The sequence below is a fragment of the Gymnoscopelus braueri genome (assembly GCF_963280865.1).
Source record: "Gymnoscopelus braueri genome assembly, chromosome: 4".
In the NCBI taxonomy this organism is placed as follows: Eukaryota; Metazoa; Chordata; class Actinopteri; order Myctophiformes; family Myctophidae; genus Gymnoscopelus; species Gymnoscopelus braueri.
In genome coordinates, this window is record NC_137605.1 from 33,136,036 (window position 1) to 33,155,447 (window position 19,412).

Genomic DNA, 19,412 nt, shown 5'->3' on the forward strand with positions numbered 1-19,412 from the left:
AGAGCAGATTGCGGATCATCCAGTGTGTGTGTGTGTGTGTGTGTGTGTGTGTGTGTGTGTGTGTGTGTGTGTGTGGATCCTTGTTACTTTTATCAATTTTATATGAGTCAATTTTGAAGGGGATCGAAGGTAGGTCTATATCAAACATCATCATCGATACTGTATAATACAAATGTCCCCGCGATGGCATGATGAATAGTCAAATAAAACTGACTGCCAGTCATGCAGGTTACTATACTAGGTAATAATTAGTCTGATCGCATGCCCAGCCTCTCCACAGCTCCGCCAGTGCTTTCTGGCTCTCTGCCTGAGGAGCGCAGTGGGCGGAGCTGTGAAAGGTCTGGCCATGGTAGGTAATTATAAACATGAGTCATGATGATGACATCAGTGAGGTCAGGAAAATGAAACTTAAGGGAAAAGAAAACCAATAGTGTAATGGCTATTTTGTTGGCTCCCAATTGCTCATCAAAACCCACTGATGCACCTATGTGGTGGCTCTACGCAGGCGAAATAACACATTTTCCACAGGTTTGAGTTGTAGTTTTTGTGTTGCTTTTACTCCAAAACATATACAGATACAGATACAAACATTTCTCTGTCATGGCATTGTTCTGTGTGCTGCTGTGTGTGCTGCTGTGTGTGCTGGTAAAAACCATTTGTCCCTCAGGTGCATCCTGTCTCACAATCACTTGTCTCCTGATATGCCCTAGAGGCGTGCCCTTGGTGCCCACAAATCTATACCAATTAATCAATCAACTAATAAAACTAAACATGCTAAAATAACAACTACAATAATGATAATAAACAAAAACAGTGAAATGGCTTCTACAAATAGTAACCTCACGTCACGAGCAACATTTCCTTTCGACCTTTAGACACAAGAGGGCACTGTTGCACCTTGATAGATATAATTGATTTCATCATGACAGCAGTGTGATGATGATGATGATGACGACGACGACTTGTCTTTCATTATAACTCTTATGTAGCCTATTATAAGTGTGTATTTATGGCAAGCTTGTGGTTGCATACTGTAGAATGACCTCAGCCCTTTGTGTTCTGCACTGGAACAATAAATCCTTAACGATAATTAAAGTCTCTGATAGATAGACACGCACACCGTTGGCGGAGGAGACAATTAATAGCCTGCCTGATTTGTTTTCATGTATTTATTGATTGATTGATTGATGGATTGAATTCTTTATTAACAGTTTGTAAACAGTACAGTGATACGATTTTAGCCCTTGTTTCCGTGGTCCTGACTCCTGCTCCGCATTTTGCTCGATCCATCATTAACGCTAGAAGCAAAATGAACAAAAAAGTACAAAAAAAGACAGTTGGGGGCGGGAGGGGTCATTTCTGGGGTTAAACTTAGAATATGTACAAAAAAAAAAAATATATATATATATATATATATATATATATATAATATACACACAGAAGAGAAAGCCAACAGTCCTTAACATGAAAATGTTTGAGAACCACTGGTTTTAACAACATTTAAGAAACAAGCCCCAATAAGATACTACACTTTAGAAACAAGCCCAAAAAACCTCAACCCGCAACTACCAATATTTGCAAGCAACTTTATAGAAAAACGAGCCCAAAGTCGCTTATAATAAGCAGACATGGCAACACTGCTCAACTGGTATCAAACCCAGAGTGTAGAAGAGAGAGTAACTATCTCATTGATGAGATAGACAGAGCACTTTCGCAGTCCATTCTTTACGATGGGAGTTAACGCTAATGTCATAACTCTCGTTACGGCTCTGATCCCTATGCTCTGATCAAACCATAGTATCAAACAGTGCTGCCCACTGCCGGAAATTAGGAGAAGAAAAAGAAGATCACAGCAATTTGCGGCAGTTGGTATCGCCTCACGTTAGAAATTCGCAGGAGCAGTAAACATGTGGACAGTTTTACCTCAAGTGAGATTATTATTAAATATACATTCAGTATTCGTATACATCTAGCTAGCTGGTTGAACCAGGCTATGACTGTAGTTAAATTACATAACGTTACATGCTAAGTGCTAACCAACTGAATTATTTCTAGACACAATTTTGTCCACCCTAATTGATTAGCTTAGCCTCGCTGCTTAGCTTATGTAGTATTGGTGGACTACAGCCGTGTCAATGAGTATCATAGCTGTTTAATAATTCTACAAACTAACATTAGATGTCAGCAGTGGTGTAAAGTAACTAAGTACATTTTCTCAAGTACTGAAGTACAATTTTGAGGTATTTTTTTTACTTTACTGCAGTATTTATAATTTTCAGTACTTTTACTTCTCCACTATCTCAGGGGCAAATATTGTACTTTTACTCCACTACAATTATTTGAAAACTTGAGGTATTAGTTGTTGTAGATTTTTATTATTATTACAAAACATACAATACCCACTTCAACCATACATTTCGGCCATTTGAAAATAGCCAATCTACTATTTTCAAAAGGTTTATATACATTTTATACATTAGAAAACTTGTGAAATGGGGACATTGTGCATAATGAGTACTTTCTATTTTTGGTACTTTAAGTACATTTTTATACCAATACTTTTGTACTTTTTCTCAAGTAAAATTTTAATTCCGGACTTTTACTTGTAACAGATTATTTCTACATTGCAGTATTGATACTTTTTGTTAAGTAAAAAAAATGTACTTTTTCCACCACTGGATGTCAGTAATGATTTTGATCATGTCATCAAATCCTAAATATGTACAATACATTGGTATTTGCATAATGTAGGTTGCACAGTGACATGTTAACAACAGAACTTAATACTGAGCATTAATGTCCTGTATGCTAGTGAATGTCGACATACTATGAGACTACATAACGCTTACTATACATAAATTCCAATAACAATGATATGATTTATGTTACAATTGAATTTCTTTGCAGGTAATTCATAACTGTGTTGTTGTCTGTTAATAACCATTACGTTTTTGCATTGCATGATCAAAACGTTTCTCTCTGCAGCTGTCAAATGGAAAACTACAGTAAGGCCAGGACAGTGGAACAGCCCTGTCCCTGCCCCTTCCCTGGTCTCCCCAACACCACCCCGGAAGTACGGGTCAAAGATGGCAGCAAGATCCGCAACCTAATGCGCTATGCCCTGAGCCGCATGGAGCCCAAGCAGAGAGTGGCTGAGGATGAGGAGAAGGGACAGTCTAGAACTGATGAAGGCGATGTAGTGGCCATGGAGAATCGGGAAGTGACAGGCCGCTCGCTCACCACCGAGAAGTCCCTCAGCCGGCAGATAGTGTTCACAGCGACTGGTAAAGGGGTCTCCAAAGCCATCACGTGTGTGGAGATCATGAAGCGCCGTGTGAAGGGGCTGCACCAGCACACCAAGCTGTTGTACAGCACAGTGGAGGAGGTGTGGGAGCCCTTGGAGCCCACGGCAGGGCTGGACAGTCTGACAGTCAACAGGAATGTGCCGGCCATCTGGATCCTCCTCTCCAGGGACCCTGTAGATTCCACTCTGCCAGGGTACCAGGCTCCAGGGAACTTTGATGCCCTCTGGGCTCATTCAGCCAAAGAAGAGGCAGGGGCTTTTGGGGGTCAGAGACATGGACACAAGAGAAAGAGAGGAGGTGGAGGCAGCGGCAGCGGCAGCAGAGGAAAGGGAGGGTCTGGACGTCATACTGGTCGGCCAAAAGAGCCAAGTAAAGGCCAGAGTTAATTAAGGTCATGTAGGTTAGAAAAATATATTTAAGTTAGACATAGACACCTGGACACTCAGCTATTTTATGTCCAGCCAACTAGGATCTTATTACCACTGCTTGCATCATTTGACCACCTTAATGCAGAACATTGATATAAAACGCTCTGATATCACAACGTTCTGTTAATTACATTGTACCAAAATTGCATTGATAGATGCTTTTACTTTCATGCGATTCCTCACAGCCATGCAGCTGAAGCCATTTTGTTTTAAGGTGTATTTTCTTATTTTGATGGGTGAAAACGGTAACTTCATTACTTTGGACTTTTAATTTGCTTTTAAACAAGGTAACTTGTATTATTTTATATTTCTCCGGAAATCACCAACGTTTTCTTTTTACCTAATCTATCAACTTTTGGGGTCTAATTTGTTTCAACAAGAAGTGTGTGGAAGGCATACGCCTCAGTCTAGATCTTTACAGTAATTTTGACTTTGTTTGAGAAATAAAATTAACCAATGATTTCTTTACATTTTCATTTTATACAGTCATATTGCATATCCAGTGTGCCAACAGGACATTTTCCCCAGTGATGTCATTGTTTAGGGTTAGATTTATCTGGTAAACGAAATATAGACATCATAGGACAAGGTGTTAATGCCACTCTTAGGAGATAGTCTTGAAAACTATATGTCATCAAACCTAGGTTTAATTACTGTAGATGAGCCCGGTGCAAAACCTTTAAATTGAATAAACCCCAATTGGGCACATGAAGGAGTGGACCATTTTAAGTGTTCCCTTTCAATAGTATTTTAGTTAAGCTCAACAGTTGACCCAGTTAATTTTCCCACTTGACTTTCGTTGTGTTTAGGTCATGGTCCTCCAAATACATATTTGGGACTACAGTACACATTTAAGGTACAGGTGAGTTTTCACCACATTGTATCAGGTGTGAGAACAGGAAAAGAGGGAATGTGTGCTTTTAATGGCAGATACAAAGGTACTTAGAAATAAGAATTGGGAGGTCAAGTGTCATGAGAATATACATCCTTAATATAAATAAGATCATAGATAGAGGTGAACCTGTGGTGGCCTAAAAACTATTTTAAAATCTTATCTTAACAGAGAAATGCACAACAGAACTGAGTGTAAAATGAAAGTTTCATGAGAGTAAACCAAACCAGGGAGAAGATTTGCTTTAAATACTGTTTGATAAATTGAATAATTGTTCAATGTCTGTTTTGTGATGCTGTGTCCCTATTTCACGAGACAGGAAAAAAATTAGATCCTGCACACTGTTTTCACTTACAGCAAAAAAAGTGTTTTATTGAGAGTAGTGTCCCTATTTCATAAAATCACAGGAAATTATAATCTGTGTTTAACTGTGGAAGGAGAACAGGCCTAACAGCAATCCAACTTTGGGTGGTAAATATGAACTGCTTTGTTGGTCTCTTTTCATGTCAAATCAAAGAAAAAAGGTCTGGCACACTGTCTGGAACTTGCAAAAAGGATGCTCTTTTATTAACTCAACGTTTCGGTCATTAGACCTTCATCAGGGCAAACATACAAGGCACAATACTATTGTGCCTATGATGTCCCCACAATGCGCAAATAGATTCTGGAGTCAAGGAGGACAAACGCCTAATTTCTCTAAATTACTATAACCTCAGCGGTAGAGCTCTTAGAGTCTAAGCCAGGGATCCTAGTGGCAGATGTCAGCGATCTGTGGTGATCTTGATCCTTTTATCCCCACCGCATGGCCTCTTTAGCAGCCTGCAGTCAACACAGAGTTAGCTGGTTATTCTCTAACAAAGGATTAGGGATTCTTTGCAGGGACCGTGTGTTGGCTGTTGGCTTGTCCGGGAAAAGTGCATTGCAAGGATAGAGGGAAAGCGGTCCATAAGCAGAGCAGAGAATGAATAGATGGACAGAGGTGGGAAGATTCCTGATATTTGCATGGTTTATGGTATTTCCCTGCTGCTCACAGATCTACCACCCACTGCCAGTCTTGTGGCTCATGCCAGTCACACCTCCTCCAGGCCAGGAGAACCTAACTGCAGCAGTGGCACCAGCCATCAAGCTGGCCCTGCAAGACCTGAGGAGACAACCTCCTCCACTGGGAAGCTATGAGATCCACTTTCAGCTACTAGATTCACAGGTCTGTTTGTGGCCACAGTGAAAAGTATGTGTGTGACGTGTGTTTTTGTGTATGTAAACATAGGTGTCTGCGTTTCTGTGAGAGGCACTGACAATTGTTTTTACATGTCATTTGCAGATATAATTTGAATTATGTTGAGCACAATAACATACTTTAAACTGTGATTTTAGTTTATATATGCTCTATTTTTGATTTTCTATTTTAGTGTGATAGTGCCAAAGGACTAAAAGCCTTGTTTGATGCTGTGTGGACAGGGCCAAAATACCTTGTGATTTTTGGAGGTGTGTGTTCTTCAGTGATGACTCTCATGGCTCGCTCCCTCCAAGCACTGAACCTCGTGCAGGTATCTAAAACTGGGTGAAACTGTCTTAAGTGTGACTGCAACTTAATTCAGAGTATACCAGAGTGGAGGTTAAGATGAGTTATGATTGGGGCAAGTCTAATCCAAGTCAAGACTAAGAACAAAGGGTCTAAATTCAAAGAATTATTGAGGTTCCTCCCAAGAAGTCTGCTGTGATGAATCTCAGTCCACATTAAAAACAATTACCTTAATGATTTGCTTGCATAGTGTAAATACTTGAAGTAAAAGCTCTAGGTAAGTATTTCTTACACCAAGGCAATTCAATGCAGTTTCATGCCCAGTTATAATTAAGCACCTCCACACAATTTTCTATCATTCTTAGTAACTTAGTTAGTAGTCTAGTACTGTTTCATTTCTAATGATTTCACTGTGTATTGAGTTTGAAAGGTTTTGCAAGGTGACTTGTTATGGTGCAAGACATTAGTGACATGTTTATTTTTCCCAGCCAATATTTTGCTCACTGCTTCCAGCTATTAATGTTCTGTGATTTTCCAGGTGTCTTTTGCTGCCACAGCCCCTGCCTTGACTGACAGGGGGAAGTATCCTAATTTCTTCAGTACCATTCCATCAGAAAGAACAGTGAATCGAGCTGTGGTGAAGCTCCTGCAGAGCTACAGATGGAGCAGAGTGGGAATTCTCACCCAGAGAGGGCAGCGGTTCTCAGAGGTGCTTTCACATACCATTTTAAATAGAAGGGCCTTTATCTAGCCCTTACATACTGTATACATTATACACAGACACTCTATAGGGACAAGAGCATATTTGTTAAATGTTTATTTTTCTCTCTTTTATATGCAGATGAAGACTGATCTTATTAAACAGTTAATGAAGGCTGATATTCAGATTGTTGCAACAGAGAGTTACTCTGACGACCCGTGCATGAGCCTCAAGAAACTGAAGGTAACTGCACAGTCTTAATTAAACATGGAGTAAAAATAGGGGAATTTGAAAGGGAATTTGGTGTGGTCAAAGCTCAGGCTGCTTTACTCCAGTGTGCACACAAAGGTATATCAAGTATTTATAAAAAGGTAGGCTATATCTCTGCTGGTACCATACCAGCTTGGTATCTATAACTAACCAGAGTCTGTTGTGATTAAATATTTCACATTTTGTTTGTTTTTAGTTGGGGTTATTAGGTCAGGATTTGATGTGAGCATATAACGTGCATTTAATGTGTAATCTTTTATACAATACATATACATTATATTTAATATAATGAATGGAATAGTGACTTTTGTCCCACTTTAACAGGATAGTGACACACGGATAATCATTGGACAGTTTGCAGAACATTCTGCATCAGATGTCTTCTGCTGTGTGAGTACATGATTAAGATGAAAATATGAGGATGTGTTTTACAATATCAAGGAACGTGTGTGTGTGTGTGTGTGTGTGTGTGTGTGTGTGTGTGTGTGTGTGTGTGTGTGTGTGTGTGTGTGTGTGTGTGTTGCGTGCGTGCGGCGCCAGACCAAGATACATTTAAAACAAAAAACGGATAGAACAGCAATGCATAACATCCATGGTAGCACCCCCATAAGTACATATAAGAGCCTAGGCTCAAAACATAGTTGTTAAAATGTAATGGAGCACGTGAGTGTGTAGGTCACATAACATTCCACAGTGGGATCTTCCATTTAAACCTTTTGACTTGTTATTTTTCAATAACAATTGTACATAACAGTAGCTGTGAATGTAGACCCAGTGATTTCTGTTCTGTTTACAGGCCTACAGACTGAACCTGTTTGGAGGGAGCTACCAGTGGATTCTAACCAGTGGGTCTGGGCTAACCAGGTGGAGGCTGGACATGCAGGGTTCTGGATGCACTCCACACAGTCTGCTGACTGCCAGGGAGGCTTCCATCACCCTGGATGTCACACACCTCAGTGACAGAAACATAAGAGGCATCTCTGGAAGGGTGAGAACCTTAGCCTTCACCTTCCTTAACCAATTAAACCCTCTACCCGCAGTAAACTGTACCTGAGATTGGCTCTGTACTTGGACCGCTTTTTTCGTTGCCACCAAATCTCTTCATCTACAAGCTCACAACGTGTCACGTTGCGACGTGTTGTGAGCTGTTGTGAGAAATTTATGTTCCCCTGGGAATATGGATGCTGGGGTTCAAGTGGTTAAAATATAAAAGTAGTTTGCAGAGTGTTTAACCCCCCCTTGTCCCCGTGTGTTCACCTTGCAGGGGTGTGTTTTTTTTATTTTTATATGTATTTAAGTCATACAAGATAAGCATGATGAGAAGCTCAAACATTTTACAATAACCCACAGACTGGGTTATTGTAGAAAGTTTTGTAACAAATACACTAATAGAACACTTGAGATAATACTTCTTTCAAGCTTAAGTACATAACATAATTCAGCCATTTATAAACAGCAGAGGTGTGTTTGAGTAAAAGCTACGTTATGACTGTTTTTTTAAAGAATCTTTCCAACCATTAAATAAATCACAAAATAAAATGTCTCCTTTCTTCTTAGACCCCCAAGGAATATGAAGATGCGTATTTCACAGAAGTGAGGCAGGAAGGGGTCAAAGCCAGCTACCTCCATGGCTTTGCCTACGATGGAGTGTGGGTCATAGCCAAAGCTCTAAGCCAAGTCATGGAGGCAGTGAGACACAGAGAGAAATACAGTGTTCAGCGCAACCTCACCATCAGGGAGAAGGACATAGGACAAATACTGCTGGATTCTATGAAGCAGATGCAGTTTGAAGGAGTAACAGTAAGGCCTCATTTGTACCTCGTCACTGACACATTTTCAAGCAATACATCTGTTATTGTCTCCACCAGGCCGAAAGGCATGGCAAGAGAGTATGTTTTGCACCCTGTCCGTCCGTCCGTGTGTCCGTGTTTGTGTCCGTGTGTCCGTCCGTCTGTGATCAGCTAATCTCCGGCACCGTTGGCTTGTTTTCAGTGATTTCCAAATTATGAGTTACTGTAGGCGTCATAACAGTACTTATACTTGAGCAACTCCATGACCATATTTCATTGAATATAATTGAATTGAATAGAATTGAATCAAATCAACTTTGTTGACTGACTAACAATATTTTAAATATTAAAATAAAATAAAATGCTGTAATCTTTCTAGGGCCCAGTTCTATTCAGAAATGGGGAGCGTGTGGCATTGATTGAACTGAGACAATTTCAAGGTGCTGTACATTTCCCTCCATTATGAAATTAACTAGTATATGTTATTTAGTATAGTACAGTAAAGTATTTTTATGATTCAAATATTGTCTGTTTTGCCAAATAATAGTTATTAGCTAATAACTTAGATTTAAGTTAATAGCTATTGTTTAATTCTAGCCAAAGTATATGTGAATTCTGTACCAGCTATGATATATATTTCTTGCTGTTCTGAGTTCTGACACGTTCAAACTTTTATAAAAAAGACAGAAGGTTCCCATACATGTATGATTGTGTACTTCTTGCTAATTGTATTTTGATATCTCAAAATTTGGTGTTTCCACAGAGACGAGACTGGTGGTAGTGGGACAATATAATACCTATACAAAACAACTTAAAATGATTCAACACACGATTAAGTTTAAAGGTATCATATCTGCTACTAAAAGACTGCATTAGCGTGTGACACAACTATATATTCTATAGAACACACACATATATACACACATATATACACATATATATATATATATATATATATATATATATATATATATATATATATATATATATATATATATATATATTGTTTATATGCCTCTATAGTATCTATACCTACATAACACTTCCATTGTTGAGATCTGTAGTGTATGTCTGATACCCCAGAACCCCTGTTATTTTGTCCTGTACTGTAGATGGCAGGCCAGCCAAAGACCAGACACTTGTACTGTGGAGTAGAAGACACATCAGTCCTGCTCTGTACATAACCTTGTCATCAGTCACCGCTTTGGCCATCTTCATCATTCTCATTGTCCTCTGCTTCATTGTGAAAAACAGCAAACCCTGGTACTGTACATTGCTTTGCAAACATAGTTTTACTCCCAAATTTACTGACATATTTGACCAGTGTCGCCTACTCTATCTCAGGAAAACCTGTGGGTTGAAACCGGTCAGCGTCCATGGCATTTTTAATTGATTTGAATAGTTATGCCCTGACACAACACAATAAAGGCTTTATAACTTTTATCCATGCTCGTCCGGAGCTTGGAAGTAAAATATTCACTTTGAAGGTGTCATGATGGTTTCTTTTTTGTGAAATCTTCAAAGTGAATATTTAGTCTATTCCTTTTGTTTTTTTAGGAAGGATATTTGGGGATGTATTACTGACAGTAATAACTAAGCCCTTTAACTAAGCCCTTTAACTTGGTAGTGAAAACATTAATAACAGTGATTTCACATAACAAGGCTCTGGCTTAGGGGCTTAACTGACCCCTTGGGCCACTGGGCCTGTGCCTGGTATACCTGTACGGTAATCCATCCATCTTCACAATAGAACAGCCTAGAAATCTTTAAGTTGCTCTTTATTATCTTATCTTCACCCCTAATGCAAAAGCAACCTTGTTAGCCCTGTATTTGGAGCCAGCCTATTTTTCTTATTATATCGTCGCTGTTGGGTGGAAACTATGTGTCCAAAACTGTTACTTTTCAGGTAATGGAAAAAATTATCTGTGCTCCAATGGATGAAATGTAGTTATTAATTAGTCACAAGCGCTTGTTCATATTTATCATTGGATCAATAATTATAAAACCCACAGACACACTTAACCACTTTCACAAACACATACAAATCAGCAGATCTACAAGCTCACATCTCACCGCATCACAACGTGTTGTGAGCTCGTAGATCAGCGATTCTTGCTACTTTTGTGTGACAATGTGTAATTTACGAAAAAAAACACAGTTGAAATATGGAGATACAAGGTTTCTGCCCGACATGCAGCAACGATACGTAGCCTACTATATAAAGTATAAATATTAAGCAACACATTTCATGTTTAACTTTGTCTACTTAAATGAAGCTCTCATGAATGTTTTAGATGCGGTTTATATCCCTTGGCCAGATTGTTGGATGCTGAGAGACTATTGTGTTCTCTCCTCCTCCCAGGCAGCAGAGAGGGTCCAGCCTACCCCAGGACAGTGCCCTCCTCCTGGCCATGGTGTTGTCTTCCTGCTCAGTCTTCATCCATGGTCTAGAATCTCTAGATGGAGCCTTGAAGTCTGACTCTGTGGCTGACACTCTCTGCTCTGTCAGTTCTCTCCTGGTTCTTTGTGTTGTTTTGGAAGTACTGTAGTGTCACAGTTTGTATTTTTTGATGAGGGGATGTGTGCACTTCTTGTGTGCCTGTATTTAGGCCAGGTGCTGTATAACTAACCTCACTCCGTCAAATGGAAGAAGCTTGCGACACACATTTTGTTTCACAGCGTACTTGCATCTGAGACTTCGGGCGCAGAATCGATGACAGACGGAGTTTCATTTTTTCAAGTTACTAGGCAGGTGATTGGATGATCCCGCCCCTAGCAGCCGCTGATTGGTTCGTATGCGCAGCGGTTCGGGCAGCTTTACTCTGTGAGCAATCCCAGACCCTCCTTCCTGAAACCAAATGCAATGCAATGCATGAGATTTCCGGAGGGAGGGGGTGTTTACCAGGCTACTGTATAACAAGGTCAGGAATCAAACAGAAGTTAGAATATCCACACAGTGGGTTAAAGCTCCCAGACAAATGTATTAAGAATGCAACGTTTCAACCATGTACTGTAATGTTGGTCTTCATCAGGCAAAAAAAATATAGATATTTTAACTTCTGTTTAACTATAGTTTATATGTTGCCAACCAGGATCATGTTAACAGGGTTGGGTTCTGTTTACTTCACAGTAAATACATTTTTATTTAATTTTTTAAAGGAAAGAAAGTTCTATTCAACCAATGCCTTCTGTACCCTTTGCAGAAAATATGCACATTTCTAAAGGATTTGAACCGAACAGATGTTTTTTCATTGACTTTCCACAGGTTCACCTGTGGCTTCTGTCACTAGGTCACACTGTGGGCTTTGGGACGTTGTGTGTCAAAATCTGGAGGATCCTGTCAATCTGTGGAACAGAGGGAAAGGTACAGTATATCCACCTGTGACTATTCCTCTTTTAGCTGTCAATTTGTTTAGTTTTTTCAAAATTGAATGTCAATTGGTGTGTGAATATAATTTATATATTTAACTAGTAATGTCAATTATGTGAAATGTCTAAGCCCCATAATATGTTTCTCAACATTAATTTGTTTAATAATGTACAATGTTTTCATTGTGAAACATAGTGTCAGACTCACAACAAATAACAAAAAACAACAACAAATATTCTGAGATAGAAATGTCTTTTGAAGCTCCACAACAATTTGTGAGGCCTTGTTTATCCATTGTACATCTCATCACCTTCTCAGAAGAGCTGGATGCAGCAGCCAGACTGGGTAATGGCTGGGATGTTGTTGCTGGATGTGTTTGTTTTAACTTCCTGGCAGATCGTGGACCCTGTCAGAAGGGTGGTGTCAGAGCACAGCTTGGAGGTAACAATGAACGTTATTGTCACTGTCGGGTGGAAACCTTGTACGTCCAAAACCGTTACTTTTCAGGATATGGAATCCAATGTAGTTATTATTTAGTCCCAAGTTCTTCCTAATACTTTTAATAGGTTCAATGTTTATAAAACCTACAGACACATTTAACCACTTTCACTTTTTTTTTATGTTTAAAAAATAGCAAAAATAGCCGTTCTAGATTGACTATTTTTGCTGCTTCTGCGTGACACTCTTGTACGACAAAATAGGGCATTAATTTACAGGGGGAAAAAACTATGTAAAAAGTTTAAATATGGAGATGACAATGAACATACAGGAACGTTGCACTTCAAGCAAATCATAGATAACATTGTAATAGATCAAGCATTACACAATGTGATCGGTAAATCCAGGAACAGTTCTTTAAATCTGTAAATAGAAGATTTTGAAGTTGATATCACCACAGTTAGTACAAACATATACAGTACATACAACATGCATTTTGGCAAAGGGAATTGTTCTCCAGTCTTCATATTTTAGAAATATTCAATAACACTAATTTTATTCCAAAATGTTACTCTTTTTAAACAGAATTTGAAGGAAACGACAGCAACGGTATTCTCTGAAAGTTCTTTCTAGAATTCTGTAATTATAGTTTCCTGGCATGGAAGAGTAGACATAACCATTTTTAGTATATATATATTTTTTTACACTTTGATACACTTCATACTGTATGAACGTATATCTTTGAAAACTATTTGTTTTATTTTTCAGACTGCTCCAAATGGAGAAGACCTCATCAGGCCTTACTCAGAGCAATGTGGTAGCATCAAGATGGACCTGTTCATCACTGTAATGTATGGCTACAAAGGACCTCTTTTGGTGAGGAGAGTAGTTATTGTGTATTCTAACCAAGGGGCTAGCTTCCAAGTTGTAAATTGAGGCTGTATAGGAAGTGACAGTTCATAAGAATGGTCCGTAGTCTCGCTGATTCACCCCTGCTGGTGTCAGAAGCAATTAGGCTCCATTCAAGCGGATGGGTTTTTGCCGAACTTGATTTTATTACATTAATAAACATTGTCATAAATACTATATGCTTCCAGTCGCTAGTTTAAAGTCTTCTTTCAATCACCATGAAATGCGTTTTGGTAAATTATGGTCCCATTTATTTTAAAATAAATTGATGATAAAGTAGGGTATGCTGTAGGAGGGGTGTGGCTTCCTTGTGATGATTTGATTAACAAGCTACACAACCAATAGCATTAATTCCCCACCCCCGCTCTGGTCCCAACCAATAGCATTAATTTCCGTTTCCATAGGATATAGAAAGATGGCGGATTTGAAATAGCTGAAAAATAGGTTCCTGTATGAGCATAACCCTGTAAAAATAACTTTTTACTGTCTATGATTCTAACACTGCCTTCAGCACCTTAAAATCTCAAAATAATACAAGCTACATCTTTATTTTTCTCTCCAGGGTTTTGGATGTTTTCTTGCTTGGAAAATCAAGGATTCAGAGGTATCACACCCTCCTGACCATAACAAACACCTGGCGCTGAGTGTGTGTGCTGTGGTGATCGCCAGTATACATGGAGTGCTGGGATCTTCGCTGACCCCGCAGCAGCCTAATATTCAGTTCTGTCTGACCACCCTTGCTATACTCTTCTGCAACACAACAATTCTGGCCTTGGTGTTTGGGCCAAAGGTTAGTGTGCTGTTTTGGGTTACAAAGGATACAAGGAGAGAGTGTACAGAGAGGGTACAAATGGTACATTCTTCAGTTATGGGGTCCATGGCCTAATCCAGTGGTTCTCAAACCTTTTCATGTCAAGGACCCCCAAAATTATATGTATTTGGCCGCGGACCACCATTTCAAAATATTTTGTTCCAGCGACCCCCAGAAGCAAAGGTTTGAGTTACAAATGTTCGCTTTAAAATATATATATATTCAAAGATTTGCACAACTTTTCACGATTTAAAAAAAATAGCAGATCTACAAACTCAGAAAGTATAGAAAGTGGTTAGAGTGGTTAAAACGATTGTGACGCTATATTAACACATTTTGCTGGTGACCCCCTGGTATCCCCCCAAGGACCCCTGGGGGTCCTCTGACCCCACTTTGAGAACCAATGGCCTAACCCATGCCAAACTAGGAGTCCTTTAAATTAAAATGTTTGAGAACCACTGCTTGTAACCGTCCCTTGGAAATGAGTCTTCCACACCGAAGTTCCAGACTAATATCTACGCAGTGATATTAGTCTGGCCATGTCAGGCTACCTTGACCTGGGTCCCCCAGGGGTCTGTACTCGGCCCTCTTCTTTTTTCCCTCTACACCAAATATCTTCGCGAACATAGCTGATCTACAAGTTTGTATACCTGCTATTTTCGCCAAATGTTGGCCTCTTATGACATGCCCAGAATAGGGACAGAGGTTCTTGTGATTAAGTTGCCAAAGCAAACCCTTCTTCAGCATTTCAATGCTTCCCAGAACTTCTATAAGTTTGTTTGTTTGTTTTTGATGGGTTTCTTTTAGGTTGTGTACATCAGTGCAAATGCCAGTGAGGTGGAACATACTTCAGACTCGTGTGGTCCTAACCAGGAGACCTGTGAGGATGTTGATGGGTCTCAGGAGGACAATGTCAACACAAGCAGCCGGGGAGCAGAATGCTTTTACAGTGAGAACCATCAACTGAGGCGAAGGATAACACAGGTAATTTATGCATCCAACGGGACAGAGAAATACATCCTAGTTTTCATTCCGTAAATGATGTCTGTACTGTAGGCCTATGTGTGCATGTATGTATGTTTGCGTGTGTGTGTGTCTGTGTGTCTGTGTGTGTGTGTGTGTGTGTGTGTGTGTGTGTGTGTGTGTGTGTGTGTGTGTGTGTGTGTGTGTGTGTGTGTGTGTGTGTGTGTGTGTGTGTGTGTGTGTGTGTGTTGCGTGTATGCATATGTGCTTTTGCACAAGCCTTTTATTTCGGAAGTAATGTTTGTTTGTTCCTTGCAGCTTGATATGGAGTTGGAGACTAATACTATGCAACTTCATGAGATGTCCATGTCAAGTCTCTCTGGTACAAGGCAATATCACATAAGCCCAGACATTAACAATGGTAAGGATAACCTGAGACAGTGTGACACATCTATTCTATATCTTCCATTTTCTGAGCATTTTTACCCAAAGTGTAACACAGTAAGTGCACCGAACTAGACAGGGACATGATCTTAATGTGATGGCAGAAATCATACTGTATATCTCATTCATAGTGGTAATTTAAATGCCAATGCCTATCTCAGTATGACCAGAAAACCTGAGCTAAAACAAGATTCTTTATAAATTAACTACACAAACAGGTTGTATGCACTGTATCATTTAGTTTTCTTCTAATTTATGATTAAAAGAACACTCGATCCTTTTCAACATTATCATAAATCAGTCCTCACTCATTTCTGTCTACTCTTAGTCTCAGAGGCAGGCATTTTTTTTAATCTATCCACAGCCCACCTTTGAGATACAGAGCTCGTAGACAGAAATTGTTCGGTCTTATAATGAGCAGTGCCCTTTCTTTTTTTCTATGGAAATAACGATACGATGGGAACTATGAAAGAAAACGAATTTCACCCACTTTTTTACTTCTATAAACCTGTGTGATGTGACAATAAAGCTGATTCTGATTCTACTGAGGACCGATATATGGAGAAAATGTTGAAAAAAAAGTCATTTAAAAGCTGTAAATAGAACTTTGTTTGCCTAAATTAAGTTTACTTTGTATTTTCCTAAGCAGAAGCTAACAGACCTTTAGTCAGCAGACCGTTAAAGCTGACCCATCAAGCCCAGATTTGTTCTGAGGACAAGGGGTCTGCAATGAAGCCCACAAGCCAGGAGGACATAAACTCACCGGAGCAGTAAGACTAAAGCTCATGCACACTAATGCACTAAAACACAGTAATAAGTTATATTATTTATTGCAACATCAGTTTCACATGATGGTCAAGGGTGACCAAATAGCTGAGTGGTTGGGGCGCGTGTCACATGGGCTCTGGTGCCTTGCCCAGTACATAAAATAAAGGCTCAACAGCCCAAAAGATAAAAGAAATAAAAAAGACAGACCAAACAGTTTGCAACACATCAATTAATATAGAAAAGTGTGATTTTGATCATTATTGCATTTTACAAGTATTCATTTTCTTTCTGACATGCATTTTTTTATTACATTTTTTCCTGTTGTGGTATTATTTTATTTCTTTTGCAGTTTATGTCGAAGGCGGTCCATACAGCTGCCCATTCTGCACCATGCCTACCTCCCAGTTATCGGTGGAGCAACCAGCTGTTCCAGTCTGTGTAGCGGGCCAGACGCCAGTATCTCCTAACATTGACAGATAGAATCTCCACAACCTTCCCTTGGGACTCAACTGTATCTTCCATAACTGCCATAATCTTGCTGATTTACCTCAGACCCTATATACTTAGTTGACCAGAGTCCCCCTCCTATTGTCCCTCTACATCAGTGTTTCTCAACCTTTTTTGGGCCAGTGCCCCCTATCCAATATCCAGGTCCCTTACCGCCCCCCACACCCAATTCAAATGTAAGCTTTATTTTCATTGTTTATTGTGTTGCTAATATAATTTAGAAAACATCTCATCGATTTCCAGATAACCGATTTTATATTAAACTGAAATTATTATGTAATTATTAGCCTACTTCACAGGGAGAGGGGGAAAAAAGGCTGACACTGTCATGGCCATGTCACAGGTCCTGTCATGTTACCATGGTAACATGGTAACATGTTGTGACATGGCCTGACATCCCTCTGACAGGACTGTGACAGGGATGGCCTGACAGATACTGACACATCACAAATAATCAAATATTAGACTTGTCTGACCATTTATGGGTTATGCAGTAATGCAGTTATCACAAAAGTAATCTTTAATGCATAAGGACATTTCATTCACTAGCTGAGGCAAAGTGACGTGAAGTCTGTCTTAAGACCCACCGTACTCTGCCTCTCATTTGTGGTTAAATTTGTTCTGAGTGTGGGTAAGCCAATCAGAGTGGGAGTAGAAGTGACATCTCACATTGTGTTCATTTTTTCATTCCACAGTATAAACTGTGTAAACGTTTAAAATGTGTAATTTTTTAAAATGTATAAATCAGTGCTATTGAACACCCTTTACGTCCGTGTGTGTTTTACAAATATTGAACCAATGAAAAATATTAAAAAGCGCTTCTGACTAAACCTTTTTTTCCTGTGTGACTGTCATTCTAATCAAAACAACTATCTCCACATTGGTCAAAACCCTTCTAACTCCACTTGAGCTGGATGTGGGTAAAGTGATAATAATATAAGGACACATTCGAGTATCTGACAATGTATTAAGTCATCATACCAATTTTGATGAGGCAGTATTGTGTTGTTTTAAAAACATGTTTTTTTTTCCAAGTTAATATTTTGGACATAGTTGGTTTCTGCCCGACAGCAGAGATATGTATTTAAAATACAGAAAATGCAAGATCTGAAAGTATCTTGATACAAGTATATAATTTTTTTCTCGTCCCAGCCAAATACAAATTACAAAATACAAAAAAGTATTTGTAGTATACGTTTCAATTACATATATATTCAAATACTGCCCATCTCTGACACCAAAATAGACGATCTACAGTATATGCTCACAATGTGTCATGTTGCGATACTTTGTGAGCTTGTAGCTCTGCTATTTTCGCATAATGTTCAACCTAGAATGTGGATGTTAGGGTTCATGTGCAACAGCCTCTGATAGAATCACAATTTTATGCAACTTCAAAAACAATATTGGTATAACATAAAGGAATAGTACAGCTTCTATAAACAAAAACAATGGATTTTGCTTTTTACATTACTATTAAGTACAACAGGCAAGCTAGTAAATGTCCTCACTTTGTGTTGATTTGTTTGCTCCATGCAGGGGGAAAACCAGGCTTTGGCAATAGTGGGACATCCATGCAGGGCTTGCATCATCCAAGCCCAAATATAACATTTGAATTGTGGCCAATTTAACTGTGTAAAGATATGTAGCAAGGGGATTTAGATTTATGTTTACTGAGTTATTTTATGTATTCAGCTAACAAAAACTATCCTGAAATGTTCCTTTATGTGACATTTCTTTCTTTCTGTCAGATACTCGAATGTGTCCTTATATTATTATCACTTTACCCACATCCAGCTCAAGTGGAGTTAGAAGGGTTTTGACCAATGTGGAGATAGTTGTTTTGATTAGAATGACAGTCACACAGGAAAAAAAGGTTTAGTCAGAAGCGCTTTTTAATATTTTTCATTGGTTCAATATTTGTAAAACACACACGGACGTAAAGGGTGTTCAATAGCACTGATTTATAAATTTTAAAAAATTACACATTTTAAACGTTTACACAGTTTATACTGTGGAATGAACACAATGTGAGATGTCACTTCCACACTCTTGCAAAGAAAGAAAGACATTCTGAAAATAAAAAAATTATACAACCAAACAGTGTTATGTAATATCTAATCTATCAAAAATCCCTTTTTTTGCTGTTGGGTTCCCAGATTGTGTAATATCAAACTAAGGATCAAAGGATTTTCCATCTGATGCATGCCTGTACTTTCCAGGGGCGAATTCCATTCCACATACTGTAGTGCTTCCCTCCCAGTCCCTTCAAAGTGTTCTGTCCCCCACTGCCCT

General features: G+C 39.0%; 2 protein-coding genes across 2 annotated transcripts; both read left to right on the top strand.

Moving 5' to 3' along the window:
• The first annotated feature begins 1,789 nt into the window (after positions 1 to 1,789).
• Positions 1,790 to 4,214, top strand: rpp25l (ribonuclease P/MRP 25 subunit-like). Its single transcript, XM_080426091.1, has 2 exons — positions 1,790 to 1,928; positions 2,986 to 4,214. Exon 2 carries the CDS (start codon positions 2,993 to 2,995, stop codon positions 3,689 to 3,691), a length of 699 nt encoding a protein of 232 aa, XP_080282217.1. The 5' UTR covers positions 1,790 to 1,928; positions 2,986 to 2,992; the 3' UTR covers positions 3,692 to 4,214.
• A 1,382-nt stretch (positions 4,215 to 5,596) lies between these two features.
• LOC308083572 (gamma-aminobutyric acid type B receptor subunit 2-like) lies at positions 5,597 to 17,077 on the top strand (the record flags this gene model as incomplete). Its single annotated transcript, XM_080425886.1, has 17 exons — positions 5,597 to 5,829; positions 6,035 to 6,172; positions 6,686 to 6,856; positions 6,989 to 7,090; positions 7,442 to 7,507; positions 7,914 to 8,105; positions 8,675 to 8,917; positions 9,671 to 9,684; positions 11,270 to 11,411; positions 12,173 to 12,271; positions 12,596 to 12,718; positions 13,484 to 13,591; positions 14,187 to 14,414; positions 15,243 to 15,419; positions 15,717 to 15,819; positions 16,492 to 16,612; positions 16,960 to 17,077. The coding sequence occupies exons 1-17, from the start codon at positions 5,635 to 5,637 to the stop codon at positions 17,075 to 17,077; spliced, it is 2,340 nt and encodes a 779-aa protein (XP_080282012.1). The 5' UTR covers positions 5,597 to 5,634.
• Between the last annotated feature and the right edge of the window lie 2,335 nt (positions 17,078 to 19,412).

Coding starts and splice junctions, on each gene's coding strand:
- rpp25l (XM_080426091.1), top strand. CDS start 2,993: ATGGAAAACTACAGTAAGGCCAGGACAGTGGAACAGCCCTGTCCCTGC.